This window comes from Malaclemys terrapin, chromosome 9 (genome assembly GCF_027887155.1).
Source record: "Malaclemys terrapin pileata isolate rMalTer1 chromosome 9, rMalTer1.hap1, whole genome shotgun sequence".
Taxonomy (NCBI): Eukaryota; Metazoa; Chordata; order Testudines; family Emydidae; genus Malaclemys; species Malaclemys terrapin.
In genome coordinates, this window is record NC_071513.1 from 81,974,784 (window position 1) to 81,992,917 (window position 18,134).

The window sequence follows — 18,134 nt, forward strand, 5'->3', positions numbered from 1 at the left end:
TTAACACTGTGTGCAATTTAGAATACACAAATCTCACAGCAATAATAAGGGAGCCACAGGAGACCCTTCCACAAGCACTGGCAAGAAACCCTCTGATATTTCAGATCCTACAGGAGTTCCCAAGAAGATCAGGACTGAGGTGAACCTACTTGTCAGACAAACATTTATTTATACTTGTTTCATGCAGATAAATTAAGGAGATGTAGCAGCACAATGATCACTATTTGAAATGCTAAACATGTTGAATAGAAATCACTGCTGATGTCCATTAATAATTTTAAAAGCTTTGCAAACATCACTAAAACCCTTTTCCATTTTACTACTGCTAAAAAGCATATATTTCTTCTCCGTGAACAGACAGGTCAACTCTAACCATGGCCTCATCCTGCTCCTTTTACTCATTCACTTAGGGTATGTCTACACAGCAAATGAAGGAGTAATTGTAATGCATTTAATCTAGCTAACACGCGGAACAGTGGTAATGAAGATGTGGTGGCACAGACTTCAATATGGGCTAGCAACCCGAGTGCATACCCAGGGTCCCTGGCAGGCTTGTACTGGGTCACCTTCCCCATGCTGAAGCCTGGCCACCATGTCTACTCTATTATTATTATCCTCTCTAGCTAGGTTAAAGCTAGTAGGGGTATGCCTGCCTGTGCTACAATCACACCTTCATTTGCTGAGTAGATATACCCATAAACCTAAGGCAATGGGACTGAGTGCAAGCAGGATTTGAGGCCACTATGGGGTCCCTCATATGGGATTTGTAAAGATAACAAGTATCTGTATAAAGTTGTAACTGCAATACACTACTGCTGTGTTTTCCTGTCATTCTTCTCTTGCAGGGATAGGCAGCTACGTTAAACTACTCATGTTTAAGAGCCTCAAGGAGCTTTTTCATGCAAATAATATGATCTTCCTTGAAAGAGTTAATAAGGCACTCAAAGTAAATACTGTACCAAGCACAGCAGCATTTAATTTCCCATAATTGTTCTGTCCCCTGTTGCCTAAAACGCTTTTCATATCCTTCTGGGTTCAGGTGTTTCTGTTGCTGGAAGGTAAAGACAAGTAGTGACAAGTATATTGTATTGTGTTAAAAACTAAGAAGATCATATGACCTAGAAAGAGTGAGAGAGAAGCTCACGCGCACACAGTGTTAGAGCCCATCAGCACATTAAACAATGGAGAAATGGTTTGTAGCTGATAGGAATGAAGAGCAGTTAATATGCAGCAGGAAAAGCAAAACCAGAGAAGAATCTGCACCTATTTCTGCATTCATTGGACAAGCAGCACATTTCTCTAGCCTTTAATTTATCCTTTTAAAAAATGGTGTGGAAATTTAGTGCTTGTGTAAGGTCTAAACTGAAAAACCAGGAGACTGATGTCCTCGAGCCACAGGACAGGTACAGTACAAGGCAGCAGCAGCACAAACTTCACCCACATTGCCCTGGCATGGTGTCTCCATTCTCACCCAGAGCAACCATCTCTAAGCCTGAGACAATATAGCAGTCTACATGCCCATTCAATCCATGGCCTCTCTGTTGAGGTCAGCAAAAATGCCAAGTAGTGTCAGTTATGAAGGGTTTTAGACATTTTAAATGGACATTTGCATCTGATCCAAATCCCAACGAAGTCAATGGAAGCCTTTCCACTGCCTTCAGTGTGCTTAGGAAATGGCATGTGTTCTTCAGGAACTGGACTGAGATCGCCAAACTCATGGCATGGCCACTGAACAGTATTTTTCTAGCTTCAGTGGTGGGTGGCGTTCCACTTACATTTCCATAACATTTCAAATAACAGTTAATTAGATGTAATGTTCCCCTTCGAAAAGAAACTAAAATAGAAAACACGAATTGCATGTTTTGAAGGTCATTCCCAGTTCAGCTCTTTTGTGTCTTATTTGTCTCATGATTTCTCCCTGCATTTTTGTGCATACTTAGGTGATTCTGTGTTAACTGAATTTGCAAGTGGGGGGTAATGTTTTCCACAAGAACAGGAAACACATTCTCAAAGGCACTAGAGTTTCTCTTTCAACAAAATATAGAGCGTGATTGAAAGAGCGAAGGAGGCTGATGGTAGCTGAGCTGTGCCACAAGTGTCAAGTGTGATGTGCCACAATTCGGAAACCCAGTAGTCGTGATGAGCAGTATTTTTCTAAAATCTGGACATTATAAATCAAAATATTTAGCCAGATTACAGTGAAAAGATGAACTAGTTTTTAGGGACAAGGTACCCAGGTGCTGAGGTATTGGTGAATCTGATTGTTGAAGCTCAAATGGGGAGCAGCTGGCTCTCAAATCCTCTGGAGCCTGATCCTTATTCTAATCTTGTCAACATCTATCTTTAAAGAAACACACCCATAATATGTGGGGAGAGGTTCATCCACACCAGCAGGATCTCTGATGAAGGAAGTAGGTAGGCATCCCCCAGTGCATCCCTATCATCACCAGACCTCAACTGCTTGTTTTACTGAGTGTCTAATGCCTGCAGCGGACACATCTGTATAAAACATAATAGGATCAGACCTGTTTGTCTCCTTCTGGGATGTGTATTAAAAGGAAATGCTTGATCCTGCACAGTTTTCCTACTTACCTCAGTAATAGCTCACCTGAATAAGACTTATGAAGAGAGATTTAAAAAACATTCTCCTGGTACCTTCCAAAAAGGATCCCTAAGTGTCCTAACTCATTATGGAAACATCAAAGCCAGAATTCTGTCCCTTCAGCAGTAGAGAGCACACAAAATAATACAAATAACTTGTTTCTAGCACTTTATTTGGTTATTAAGGAACAGGGCAAATTTTAGGTACTTTTCAAAATAACAGCGTAACCCTCACTCTATATAGCGCCTTGCAAATGGGATGTGACTTGCCAGTTAGGTAATGAGGACAGCAAGCTATGTCCCTGGGGAACCTACTTATTCTTTCATAGGCTAGTAGACGTAAATATATGTTCAAGGGCCTCATAAAGGCTTGAATATTTTTACATTGATCATTTCCCCAAATTGGCTCCTAATAAAATGGCCAACATGAAGTTGTACTTGCTTCTAGGATTGTTTGCATTCTTTCTGCGTATGCTGGTCATTCAAGGTGCAGAAGCTACATGTAGATTGCTAGGAAAATTTGATTTACATGGCTATGTGGAATCTGAGAACCATATGCTGATAATAGGAGGAATGTTTCCCATTCACTTCAGGACTATACCAGAAAAAGAACCAACTACTTCAGAGACAGTGTCACCAAAATGTGAAGGGTAAGACATTTCCCCTCCTGTGCAGGTAGCAGCTTGGCAGATAAATGAGGTGTGTGTGTGCCAGTGCAGGTGTTTTATTACTGGATAAAAAATGGTAGAATTCGTAAGATGTGCAAACAGTGGCTTCCACTTAAGAGAAGCTGAAGGGTAGCTCTGAGTGGCTTGACCAAGGAAGAACTCTTTTAGACTCACCCATCAGAAATGCTATCTACAGACTAGACATGGCTCCTTTGGGTACAAGAGACAGATACAGCAAGTACATCCATTTTTATGGAAGATTTTGCTCAATATTGTGCGTAAAGCTGACTCCAGTGTCTAACCACCAATATGCAATCAGCAGAATGCCTGTGTTAAAACCTGAATTTTCTAGTGTCATTTATTAATTATTCTGAGCAGTTGTGATGTTCAGCATCTGGCCAGAGGGTACTGGGACCCAGCAAAGCACTTAAACGGATGCCTAACTTTATGCACACAGCTAATCCCAATGATTTAAGTGGGAATATAAATGAGTTTTAAATTAAGCATCTGCTTAAATGCAGTGCTGGATCAGAGTCTAGGTGCTCAAATACCACTGCAGCGGTTGCAGCATGAAAAACTTGATGGAATAAGGTAGAATAGCCAATACACTAGAAAGGTGTAATTTCTTCTCTAACGCCCCATCATTTACAACACAGAGTAAAATCACACCTGTTTTTGTTGTCCAGTAACAATGAAATAGTGTCTACATTGGGGGGGCACTAAAATGTCACAGATTTTATTGATACATCTTTGTGCTGTTCTGGAAAGGCCATTCTCAGCAAAGAGAGAGCATTATGTACGCTTAAGGGGTTTAAGACTCAGTTTAAGCCAGGGCTATTCACTGCATTCAGTGAACTGTATGGTAGTCTGTACTGTGAAATGCCCAGGGGGACTCTACTAAGACCATTACAGCGAGTTTATGAATAAAGGTAATTGCATACCATGTATTAACCATATTTTGTTCTGTATGTCTTAGGAGCCAATAAAGTTGATTCTGAAAGGAGACAAAAATGGCACAGAACACTTTGCTATTGCTAGTATCATGGGTCCAATGCAGGCAGGTGCTGTATTCCTGAAGTTTCCATTGCTGTCAATGGGGATTGCAGGTGGGCAGCAACCCTTTTCAGGATCAGACTCATATTGCATACTGTTTGAATATAGAACAAGGACCTAATTTTCTTCCCACTGACTTCAATGGATGCTGGTTGGAGGCTATATAGACCCTTGTTTCTTGCACAGAACGTCCATTGAAGTCAACAGGAATTTTGCACAAAAACTGACAATAGAATATGGGCCATAAAAAAGAATCCTTGTAGCCTCAAGCCTGAAAAATGCTAATACCACTTTGTTCCACTAATTTTATTGCATTGTCCTTTTAAACAATATGTAATTTTGATACTTGTTAAAGTTTGCTAGCGAGTATTTCCCTGTAAACCTGCCATTATGATTACTTTGTTGCAAAATGTTTTCTATTATTCTGTAGTGGTAAATAAAGAATCCTAATTCTGAGAATGCTGAGGGCCAGCAACTCCCAAAGAATGAATTGGGAGTTACATGGGTTTAGCACCCCTCAGGATTTTATCCCCAGTAACTTTCACAATAAAGTATTTGTTAAAGCTTCTGGCATTGCTGAGTAGAAAATAGCAGCAGTATTGCTGGAAATAATATCACATTTCTGAATGTATCGTAAAACAATTGTGCACACATCCCACAGAATGCAAAACAGGGCAGAAATTATGCTTTCTTCTTCTCTAAGGTAACTACAACATAGATTGGAATAGCAATAGATCCGTTTATGTTTCCTCAGGGATTTCTATTGCTGCTTTTGAGGAAGAGGAAGCATATCATATGGAAATAGGATTGGTATATGAGTTGTTTAGATTTTTTTTCCTTCTCAGAACAAATTGTCCAGCTGCAAGTAAAGCTGGGTGAATAATTCATAATGTATAGTTTACATGATGAATCTCACCCCTTTTTCAGTGTGAATTGTCTGTGAACAGCCATTTTTCTCAAGTGTATTTAGTATTTGAAATTGTTCACCATTGAATAAGGTCTATAGATTGCATCTGAGCATTTCATTAAAATTTTCATTAGAATTTTGTATCCTGTGTTGGTGAGTCTGGATTGAGCACAGAGGACACATTTGTGTTAGGTTTCTATTCCCTAACTGAATGAATGTAGCTCTTTGAACAAAAGTACTGATATAAAAACTCAGGCTTTCAGTATCAGAATTCACTTTCCATGAAGGTGAATTCTCCAGATTGCATGGGTCTTTGGAAATATTTCCTCCTGTTTCAATCAACAAGGTTTTGCACAAGTGCTTAATTTGTAAATGTGATCAATGAAGGGGGGGATGGGATAGCTCTCTTTTATGGACACCCAGCCAGTTAGCTACAAAATCCCTGTTCGTAACTATTCTTTACTTGCTTTACCTGTAAAAGGTTTAAAAAACCCATAGGTAAAAGAAAGGGAGTGGGCACCGGATCAAAAGAGCCAATGGGAGGGCTAGAACTTCTTAAAATTGGGGGGGGGGGGGAAAACATCCCTTTGTCTGTTGTTGTTCTCCGGTCAGAGCAGGACAGGGCTGGAGCTATGCTGTAAAAAGCTTTAAAACCAGGTATGAAAAAGCATCAAATCATATCTCAACCCTGCTTATCTGAAACCCCAATTATGTAGTAAATCAGGGAATGTCTAGGAAAACACAATTAGGGTTATTTCTCTTATTTCTTATAGGCTTGTGGACTCCTCTGTGCTAACCCCAGATGCTTTTGTTTTGCTTGTAACCTTTAAGCTGAACCTCAAGAGAGCTATCTTGATACTTAATTTTTGTAATTGTGTTTTTTAAATCTAGCAAAAGCCTAAGTTCCAAATGTATTTTCTTTCTTTTTTGTTTTTAATAAAATTTACCTTTTTTTAAGAACGGGATTGGATTTTTGGTGCCCTAAGAGGTTTGTGCACATGTTGTTTAATTAGCTGGTGGCAACAGCTGATTTCCTTTGCTTTTTTTTCTCAGCTCTTCCCTGGAGCGGGGGTGAAAGGGCTTGAGGGTACCCCACAGGAAGGAATTCCCAAGTGTGGCTTCTGGGTTCTCTAAAAAGGGGTTTTTTGCACTTGGGTGGTGGCAGCATCTACCCATCCAAGGTCAGAGAGAAGCTGTGACCTTGGGAGTTTAATACCAGCCTGGAGTGGCCAGTATTCATTTTTAAAATCCTTGCAGGCCCCCATCTTCTGCACTCGAAGTGCCAGAGTGGGGAATCAGCCTTGACAGTAATAAAAGAGGTGCTGAAGCTAAAGCAATTTTTTACATTCATAACTGATGCAGCAAGCCCAGAGGTGCTGGGACTACGAACTGCCAAGCCTAGAGGTGCCTTGGCACACATTAAGCACTGGTTTGCACTAAAAAGTGGTTTTAACCAAAATGCCCAGAGCTGAGCATCTCTGAAATGTTTGTAGATCTTTGTAAATTTTCCAACCAGTCTGGCTTGAGTTTTCAAGGAAAGCTAAAACTAAGCAGATTTCATGTTTCATGATGACAGCTTCTAATTATTCTAATTATAGCCTGGTCAGAAAGGCTGAGAGAAAATTCAAGCAATCTGACTAATCTGCTGAGGGCTTCATCTTTCAAAGTGCAGAGGGCCCTCTACTGTCATTGGAGTCCAACAGAAGTTGAAGGCACTCAGCCGCTGGCAGGATCAGCCCTCATTCTCTGGAAAGGCACTGCATATTTATGACAAGTGAATAAAATTCATTGGCCACAGTCTTTGGTCTGGCTGTGCCATGCTTGGCACAAGACTGGGAGGTGGGAAGAGATAGAAGGGGTAAGAATATTTTCTAATAGTGATTTGTTGTGTTAGTGGAGTTTTGTTTGAGTGTAAATTTATCCTGGGATCGATCAATCTATCCTTCCTTCCTGGAAATACAAATCCCATCACCAGTGGGCCCCTCAGGATTGTTGTCCAGTCATGGGTACATCTTGGCCATGTCAGCTGAACATGTCACAAATAGCAGGTCTGCTGCTGCTACTGCTTCCTGAAGTCCAATAAAAGCAGCAGGGGCTGGAATGCTTCTGCTAGATTTTCTTGGTGACATCCTGGCTTCTTTTTCTGTTTCCCAGGAAGCACCAACATCTAGTGTAGGTTTTAACCCAGAGTGCTAGTTCCAGGCACAGTTTGGACTGTGACTCCATTAGAATGGATTGCATGGATGTGATTGTGGCAACTGGTGCTCCACCTAGAACAGTTAAAGGTTTAAAGAGAGGAAAGACTTGAAGCCTACGCAAACACTCCTAGGTTTGAATTCATGTAACTTTCCCAGAACATTTCCAGGGGATTGGTGTACTTGGTTTCATAATCTCTGAGTTTCTTATTGAATCTCAAGACAAAACTCAGAGGGAAAAGGGCACGTTTAGTTAATTAATTAGTTGTAATATTGGAGGAGTATATTGGTTCATATTGAAACCTCAGAGATGAAACATTACAGCTTCTCTATTTTGGTTCTACTTTCCATAGGCAGGATTTTTACAAATTATTATCATTATTAAAGCTTCTAGGGTGTTTGTCTGTGTAGTACTGGGCACCATTGCACCAATACATAAGCACATCAGCTTTCTGCAGAACAGGAACAAAACTTTCCTTTACTGACTTACAGATCAAAGCCACTTTAGAAGAGTCACATTGAAGTGGATTATTTGGTGGCTTATTACCTCCAAGCTCATCATTGAGTCAGTATTTTCCTTATGAGCGGTTTGTAGCACATGCAGTCTGTTAGTGTAGAGAGAGCAGAAGTTAGTTTAATTCTCAGGATCACATGGTATATAGAAATCAGACAAATACAGTTGTTTCTAATTACGGTGATTTCTCCCCTTAAACTCTTTATTAAAATATTTACAATGTAAGAAAAGTACTTTTGACTCTCGTGCAACCAACAGCAGTGATTGCTTCTTTTTGTTTTGGTGTCTTGAAAGATCATAAGGTGCAGTATGAAATAATTAAAGCATTTTCCCTCTGGGTTTGCCCAAATGATGGCAAAGCAGAACAGTAGGGCTTTGAGTGGAGCATGGATTTACACTCAGTTCTGAATAAACCATAATTTCAAAGGCTGAAAGTAAGACAAAGACAAAATTCATAATTTATAAGTTTGCACAGAGCACACGCTAAGCTACTGAGGAGATGTAGGTAAAGGCACATGTCCATGGGAGGTAGCTGTGAAGAATAAAGGCAATGTCAACTTTGCTTCTATTTACATTGTGACCTCCTATGTTTCTCTACTTGAAAAAAATCATCTACTGGGATTCTTGGGAGGAACTCCACTGCTGGTCTGATGTTAATGACAAGCTTTTGTCGAGGTGTTCTTAATATAAGATGAGGTGGGTGAGAACAAAGTGTCACTGGAAAATGACGTATCAAAAAAAAGTGGTTGGTTCTCAGCCAGTTTGGCTCTGAGGATGATGGAGTGACTACAAAATAAGGACCTGCTCCTGTAGTCATTACTCAGCTGAATGGTCAGTGTTTGCAATAGGATAACAAAGATAATGAGACTACTCATGAGTAAGGGCTGCAGGATTAGACCCTCCATGATCATTCACTTACTATTCATTTTGGAGCTGATCCTGGGAGGTGCTGAGTGCCTTCTACGAAGTTTCTGAACATTCTCCAATCAGATCAACTTTTACAGTATCAGATTTCATCAAAACCCATTACTTTTCAGGGAAAACCATGCACTCACAAAATGTATTGCTTTGCTTTTAGGAATGACACAAGAAGTGCGTTCCATGTGAAGTGCTTTTGGCAAATGTATTCAGCACTGACAAATACTTTGTCTTTGCAGATTTAACTTCCGAGGTTTCCGTTGGGCCAGAGCTATGATACATGCCATCCAGGAGGTGAACAATAGGCTAGATATTCTACCAAATATAACACTGGGTTATCACATCTATGATACCTGCTTTACAACATCCAAAACTGTTGAAGGGACTTTGGCATACTTGACTGGACAGAATGAAACAATGCCCAACTTCAGATGCAGTGCTGGTGCACCTCTTGTAGCAGTCATTGGAGCTGGTGGATCAACATTGACTATTGCTTCTTCAAGAATCGTAGGGCTCTATTATTTCCCTGAGGTAACTGAAGGTTGTATTTGTTTAAAATCTAAATATAATGAGCAATATTTGAGAGACAAAGTGGGTGAAGAAATATCTGTTATTGAACCAACTTCTGCTGATGAATGAGACAAGCTTTCGAGCTACACAGAGCTCTTTTTCAGGTCTGGGAAAGGTGCTCAGAGTGTCACAGTTAAACACAAGGTGGAATTTCCCAGACCTGAAGAAGAGCTCTGTGTAAGCTCAAAAGCTTGTCTCTTCACCAACGGAAGTTGGTCCAATAGAAAAGTTATTATCTCATCCAACTTGTCTCTCTGAGTTAAGACACCATTCAAGGTGAAGTGGCCAGTCAACACCTTGAATGCTCTTCACTTTGAATGAACTAACACATATTGTAAGAACTTTCCACCATTTTACTGGCTACAAAACAGGCTTAACTGGCTGCTGGAGGACCACTTCTGTGTAAGGGAATCCTTGGCTGGCTCAAAGCCACCCAGTAGCTCATACACTGTTTCCTTCCCAGCAGACAGTGCAGGGACCATGGCTGGGCAAAGAGTGGTGTGACCAAGGCTTCTCTGAGTGCTGGTGACCCCTGGCTCCTCATAATTACATTTTCATTGCTAGGCTTCAGAGTGCACACCCAGTTGACTTGGAGCATTCACACTTCTCTCAGCGCTATTGTTTCAAGCAGTCTATATTGCATTGGTTTACACTTGGTTTACCTTTTGAAATTTAGGTTCTGGAATACACATACAGCAACATAAAAATAATCTCTAATGATGCAGCAGTTAGAGGCTGCATAGTCACATTAAACACTGGGCCCCGGCTTTGGTGAATGTTGCCCTATAAATACCAAAGATAGCTAAATAGAAGAAAGTGAAAAACAAAGCAGTAACTGGGCCAGTAATCCCTCCTCAATACTTTTTTTTTTTTTTTGATAGGTTGGTTATGCCTCCTCCTGTTCGGTTCTTTCTGACAAATACCAGTTCCCTTCCTTTCTGCGCACTATACCGAATGATAACCATCAGTCACTGGCTATGGCAGAACTTGTTCGACAGTTTGGTTGGGTATGGATAGGAACAATAGCAGCAGATGATGACTATGGAAAATACGGAATCAAACATTTTAAACAAAATGTAGAGAAATCTGGAATCTGCATTGCTTTCTCTGAGACCATTCCAAAAATATTTTCCAGGGAAAAAATACTAGCAGTTGTGGAAGCTATAAAAGAATCCACAGCAAATATCATTGTAGTGTATTCCTCTGATATTGACCTCAGTCCCTTAATGGAAGAAATTGCCAACAGTAACATTACTGGCAAAACCTGGATTGCAAGTGAGGCCTGGGTTACATCAGCACTAATTGCTAAACCTGAATATTTTTCATTCCTTGGTGGGACCATTGGTTTTGGAGTACGGAGAGGTGACATACCAGGATTAAAAGACTTTCTGCTTGATGTGCATCCAGATAATGATGCTAGTGATGACTTGACTATTGAGTTCTGGCAGACTGCTTTCAATTGCACTTGGCCTAACAGCACGGTACCTTATAATACAGATTTTAGAATAAATGTAACAGGTCGAGAGAGTGGAGTACATCCTGTTTCTGATCAGCTCTGTACTGGAAAGGAGAAACTGGAAGACATAAAAAATACCTACCTGGATGTTTCAGAGCTCAGAATAACATATAATGTCTATAAAGCTGTGTTCACTGTGGCCCATGCCCTTAACAATTTAGACACCTGTGTAGAAGGAAATGGACCATTTCCAAAAAAATTCCTGTGCAATTATATATGATTTTGAGCCCTGGCAGGTAAGCATTGCTTTTCCCTATCATAATTTTACATAATGAATTAAAGAGAGAACTTTAATGTGGTATCTGCAATTGCATTTAACTTTCTTTTAATTTTTAAAAGTGTATCTATAAAGAAAATAAATTCAATATTAATAGCAGAAAAATTAAATATAAAATGAGTAATAGGTAAATTTGAAATATATGCTGAAATCAAGTGACGAGGTATGGTTTGCACTAAATGAGCCTGATTCAGATTTTGCTTACACCTGTGTAAACGGGGTGGAAGGATGGTATTGTGGTTAGGGCCTCTACCCTAAGAGTCAGGAGACCTGGCTTCAGTTCCTTGCCCGACCACAGACTTCCTGTATGACCTTGGGCTAGTCAGTCTATATATGAGTTAATAATAGCACTTCCCTATCCCACAGGGATGATGTGAGGTGCTCAGATATTATTTGTATTACCATAGGACCAGGAGCCTCAGTCATGGACCAGGACCCTGTTGTGCGAGGTGCTGTACAAACATAGAACAAAAAGATAGTCCTTTCCCTAAAGAGCTTACAGTCATGGGTCAGACAAAAGATCAATGGCTACAGACAGACCGATAGGGGAGTACAAGGAAACAATGAGACAATATTGTTCAGCATGATAGGCTGTAAGTAGATAACAATGGAGTTATGCTGGTGTGAAATCAGAATCAGGCCCTTTGAACATAAGATCGTCGTTAGCTGAGACTGTGTTTATTATGTTGTCCGTGCACATTTTGTGATGTCTTTTCCTTGCTTTCAAGTTCTTGGGTTTTGTAAATGATGTGAGAGATAACTACTCTAGGCCAGAGTCTGATACTCTTACACTGAGTAGCACCTTGCTCCACAAGTAGCCTCATTGATTTCATGGGGACTAGTTGAGGAGTAAGGTTCTACCCAACATGAGTAAGGGTGGCAGAAATTGGTACAATGTTATTACTTGGACACACCAGACATAGAAGGTATATATGTGATGGGTTGGATCACAGAAAACCCCTTGGGAACTGCCAACTGATGTGCTGGGACTACCTCTGAGCCCGCTTTCCCTGGCAGCTTGGGACTTCAGAGCTCTGCCTGGTTTGATCCAGACATGCTAGCCTGCTACAAACTCGGATCCAGGTCTGAACAACGTCCTCCAAAAGTTGCAGGCTTAACTGAAAACAGCTTAAGAAGTGTTCCTGTCCCCAACACTCAGATGCCCAGCTCCCAATGGGGTCCAAACCCCAAATAAATCCATTTTACCCTGTATAAAGCTTTATACAGGGTAAACTCAAATTGTTCTCCTTCCCCCCCCCCCCCCCCCGGTATTAATACATACTCTGGGTTAACTAATAAGTAAAAAGTGATTTTATTAAATACAAAAAGTAGGATTTAAGTGGTTCCAAGTAATAGACAGAACAAAGTGAATTACCCAGCAAAATAAAATAAAACACGCAAGTCTAAACCTAATACAGTAAGAAAGTGATTACAGATGAAATCTCACCCTCAGAGATGTTCCAGTAAGCTTCTTTTACAGACTAGCCTCCTTCTAGCCTGGGTCCAGCAATCACTCACACCCCTGTGGTTACTGTCCTTTGTTCCAGTTTCTTTCAGGTATCCTTTGGGGGCGGAGAGGCTATCTCTTGAGCCAGCTGAAGACAAAATGGAGGGGTCTCCCAGGGGCTTAAATAGACTTTCTTTTGTGGGTAGAGACCCCCTCCTCTCTCCTATGCAGAATCCAGCTCCAAGATGGAGTTTTGGAGTCACATGGGCAAGTCACATGTCCATGCATGACTCAGTTCCTTACAAGTGGCAGCCATTGCTTACATGCTACCTTGAACGTCCCCAGGGAGACTTCTTATTTGGATTAGAGTCTTCCAAGGTTCCTATGTCTGTTAAGTGTTTCTTGATTGGGCACTTAACTTGCAAATTCCTTTCTTAAGAAGCTGACCAAATGCCTTACTAAGGCTACTTAAAATCAAACAAGTGCACAGCGAATATGCATAACTTTGAATACAAAAATGATACATGCATACAAATAGGATGAATATATTCAGTAGATCATAACCTTTTGAATTGCATATGTAGCATAAAACATATTCCAGTTATATATATTCCAGGGAATGAAGAAGCTCCTTAGCTATGTAAATTTGTCACAGGCCCACTTAAATTAATGGGTTTAGAATAATTTATACTAGATGAGGATCTGCCCCAATATATGTCAGAGGAACTTGAGGCCATTATTTTACACAGAGCGTGGTGAATGCTGTGGGTTAAATGAACTTCCATCTGAGGTGGTAAAATCAAGTAGTATTAATGGACCTGAGCAGAATTACACAGAAGTTTTACTACATAGAATTTAATGAGTTAAAAGGAATATTATTCAGTTGGGTAGCGTAATAAGCAGCAAGCAGCCCATCCTTTTGGGGACACGGAAGGGGATTTTTCATCAGTCATGCTTTTCTTCCCATGGGAGGGATTACTTGACCACTTATCTGACACAAGATTATATGTACATATATTTTAAAACTTATCTTACTTTAAATTTTTAAAATCTTTGAGGCAATTCTAGACATGACAGGTCCATGTCCTACTTCAGATCCTTCCCAGCTATGTAACTAGTGTACATAACTCTGTAAATTAATTTGACAATCACTTTCCCCCTGTTTTATAGTTAATGTACTATCTGAAGAATGTTAAATTTACAACCTTTGACAATGAGCTAGTAAAGATAGATGACAATGGAGATGTGTATGCGTCATATGACATTATAAACTGGCAGTTGAATGAGACTGGAGAAATCTCCTTTGTGAAGATTGGAATCTATAATGATACAAAAGATGGGCATGAGATGAAGATATATAATAACGACTCCATATTCTGGAACACTCCAACATTAAAAGTTAGTAATCTTTGCCTCTTTTCTTCTTAATGGACCTCTGTGACTACTGAGACTGGTGTTATGCAAATTATTTTTTTTTACTGTTACTTTGCCTGCTGTTATCCCACCTCCTAGTCATTTCCCTACCTCTATTTGTCTGTTTATTTAATTGCTGTGTATAGTCAAAATACTAGATTGTAAAATCTCTGGGGCAGGGATTGTAATTTGTGTTGTGTGCACAGAGTATAGGTACAAATGGGGCTCTTATCCCTAATTATGGTCAGTAGGCACTGCTGCGATAGAAATAAATAATAATAATAATAATTAATAAAAGACAGTGCAGACTAGCCTGTGATTACTTGGTGTTGGCCATATCATGAAGTCCTTACTCACTGACTTAATGGGAGTGTTGCCTGAATAAGGATTGCAGGTTTTGGCCCCTTAGAAAGCTTTTTTGAACATTTTTCAATGTGTTTGAAGTCACATATTTAATAAACAAATATATCTATTTGTTCAAATACATATATAATATCTTTGTTTAGAAACCAATCTTATCTAGAAACCATCCTGTTTGGTCATGTACAGAGCTGTAGAGCTTTTTGTACAGGATATTATTATTTTCATTTAAAATACAACCTGTTTCTTCTTTATAAAAATGTATTCTTTACTCTTTGGGTGACGTTTGCTTCCTCTCTCAGTAATGGATAACTATTTTTTTGTTGCATTTTTAATGTTCCAGCAGCACATTAATTATTTAGTACACACTGCTGTAGTTTAGTCTGGCTAGCACATCTGGTGGAAAAATAACAAATAATACATTTGATCTGGAGCACAAAGCCGAGCTCTTAAGTTTTAGGGGTGGAAAAAAGATGACAAGGTTCCAATGTAGACTGTAATAAATGAACTTTTTTGGGAGCCCAGGTTTGCACATTGGGAATGATCCATTTTTAGCTACATATTTATATACCTAATGCATTTCTCTGTAGAAGAAATGGATTTGACATTGTATACTGTTCCTTTTAGCCTCCGCGTTCTGTGTGTACTGAAAACTGCCAACCTGGTGCTAGAAAGGGGATCCGACACGGGGTGCCTGCATGCTGTTTTGTCTGTATTCCATGTGCAGATGGAGAGATAAGTAATGAAACAGGTACAGCACAAAAGCCTCATGTAAGAATAAATAGGTATAGACATACCACTGATTTCATCCAGATAATATAATAGATCATTAAGATCTATATGAGATAAAATTAGAATGACCAGAGTTCTTTCAGATACAGTAGAATTTTTGTAACAGGCAAACTCAGGGCTTCATAAAATCTCTCTCTGTCTACGGTATTTCTAGAACACCCTTCACCATTGTATTGAGGTACTTATACCTAAACACTCCAATTCAGTATGAAAATATTTCTGAAAACTTAAAATTTTCCACAAAACTGAAATTCAGTTTCCCAGCTAGCTCTATTTTAAATACCAGCTGTTAATTCATAGATTATATAGCCAGAAGTGACCATTTTGATCATCTAGTCTGATCTCCTAGGCCATAGGACTTCTGAATTAATTCCTGGTTGAACAAGAGTAATCTTTTAGAAAAACATCCAGTCTGATTTAAAAATTGCCAGTGATGGAGAATCTACCACAACCTTTGGTAAGTTGTTCCAATGGTTAATTATCTTCACTGGTAAACATTTGCACCTTATTTTGAATTTCTTTAGCTTCAACTTCTAGCCATTGGATCTTGTTATATCTTTGTCTGCTAGACTGAAGAGCCCTCAGTTACCAAATTTCTGATCCCCTTGTAGGTACTTAGAGTGTGATCAAGTCACCCTTAACCTTCTCTTTGGGTAGTAAAGAGATTGAGCTTCTTGAGTCTTTCACTGTAAAGTATGTTTACCAATCATTTTATCAGTCTCATGGCACTTCTCTGAACCCTCTACAATCCTTCAACTATTAGGAACATGTCAACATGAAGAATGCTATTTAAATGACATAGCATGCCTTATACCAGCTATTTTCAATTAATGAAATGCATTGGCTAAATTTTATCCCCAGCAGCTATCCCAGTTAAGTGGGGTGAGATTCCATTAGCAGGCGGAATCCATCTGCCCAAACTTCTTAATGGTTAACTTCTGTGCTTCACCGGACTGGAAAAAGCTTTATTTTGTATCTACCCCCCCCACCCCCACCCCCCGAAAACACACATCTGTAGCAAACTTGTTAATGAGAGTCTTTTTCAAACAGATACATTTAACAGTCCTTGCCTAAATCAATTAAAATATTTTATGTATTTAACAGATGCAAGAGAATGCTTTCCATGTCCTGATGATTACTGGTCCAATACACTCAAGAATGAATGTGTGCTAAAGGAGGTGGAGTTTCTGGCTTATGATGAAGCTTTAGGGACCACACTGGTAGCTCTCTCTCTATTTGGAGCTTGAATTGTCCTTTCTGTGACCATTATTTATAGGATGCACAGGGACACTGCTCTTGTGAAAGCCAATGACCGAGGGTTGAGCTTTCTCATTCAGCTATCTCTTGTCATTACTTTGTTAACTTCCTTCCTCTTTGCTGGTAAACCAAAAGAATGGTCGTGTCAGATCCGCCAAGTGACTCTTGCCCTGGGGTTTTCTCTTTGCTTGTCCTGTATACTGGGAAAAACTATTGCACTCCTGTTAACATATAGAGGTAGCAAGTTGAAGGCTGCAGAGAAGCATGACCATATATCCATGCAATCTTTTCATCAAAAACTTCTTGTGCTAATCTCTATGATAATTGAAGTGTGTATTTGCACAGCCTATCTCACATGTATACCTCCATATGTGTACAAAAATATGGAATTCCAAAATGTAAAGATAATTCTTGAGTGTAATGAAGGCTCCATAGAATTTTTATGTACTATGTTTGGGTTTGATGTATTTCTTGCTGTATTATGCTTCATCACTGCCTTCATAGCTCGCAAATTACCAGATAATTTCAATGAAGCTAAATTTATCACTTTTGGGATGCTGGTATTCTTCATAGTCTGGATTTCTTTTGTTCCAGCCTATTTAAGCACAAGAGGGAAATTCAAAGTAGTTGTTGAGATATTTGCAATTTTGGCATCAAGCTTTGGTTTGCTTGGTTGCATATTTCTGCCAAAATGTTACATTATTTTACTGAAGCCAGAAAGGAATACAGAGGAAATAATCTCAGGCAAAGCCACCACTAATGACAAGAGTGCTCCATCCCCCTCAGCCTCATGCACCAGTGAGGTTACCAACAGAACCCTCTCCACAATGGTACTTGATGAGTAGTAGTAGGTTTTTTTAGTTCTTGCTCTTCAGCATTTACTGTGCTTTATCTTCCTCAGTACTGACAGACAACTCCAGTGGATTCTCATGTATCATCAGATTGCCATTATTTCCAGTGGAAGTTACGGATTCTGGTTCTCGATGACACAACCAAATTCACACCATATTACATGTGCTGAGAAAATAATGCAGGTCATCACTGGGGAGCTTTTATGGTTGGATTTTTGCTTTTCTGATAAATAAATAGGGGTGTGTGCGGAGTGAGAGAGATGGAATGAGAGAAGCATATGTTCTTGTGGGATATTAAATGCTTGTCTTTAGGGCTCTGTGAAACCTACTCGCTCTGACTATGTGTTTCAGCAAACGTTACCTTTAGGTATGCTTGCCAACTTTCTAATTGCAAAAAAACGAACACTATTGCCCCGCCCCTTCTATGAGACCCTGCTCCTTCTCCGAGGCCCTGCAACTGCTCATTCCACCCCACCTCCCTCTGAGGCTCACTCTCTCACACCCTCGCTCACTCACTCATTTTCACTGGGTTGGGGCAGGGAGTTGGGGTGTAGGGGGGTTGAGGGCTCTGGCTGGGGATGAGGGCTCTGGGGTAATGCTGGGAATGAGGTGTTTGGGGTGCAGGAGGGGGCTCAGGGCTGGGGCAGGGAGTTGGGATGTGGGAGGGGGTTCGGGGTGCAGGGTCCAGGTAGCGCTTACCTCAGGTGGCTCCCAGGAAGCGGCGACATGTCTCTCCAGCTCCATGCACTCCCCCCGCCCACAGGTGCCACTCCTGTAGCTCCCATTGGCTGCGGT

General features: G+C 40.1%; 1 protein-coding gene across 1 annotated transcript; it reads left to right on the forward strand.

Annotated features, from left to right (window-relative positions):
* Positions 1-3,105: 3,105 nt before the first annotated feature.
* LOC128843722 (vomeronasal type-2 receptor 1-like) lies at positions 3,106-17,333 on the forward strand. Its single transcript, XM_054040786.1, is given in 7 exon segments — positions 3,106-3,251; positions 9,096-9,387; positions 10,308-11,131; positions 11,133-11,178; positions 13,837-14,064; positions 15,067-15,190; positions 16,336-17,333. Coding segments are annotated over 7 exon segments (2,607 nt in total). The 5' UTR covers positions 3,106-3,156.
* Positions 17,334-18,134: the final 801 nt, after the last annotated feature.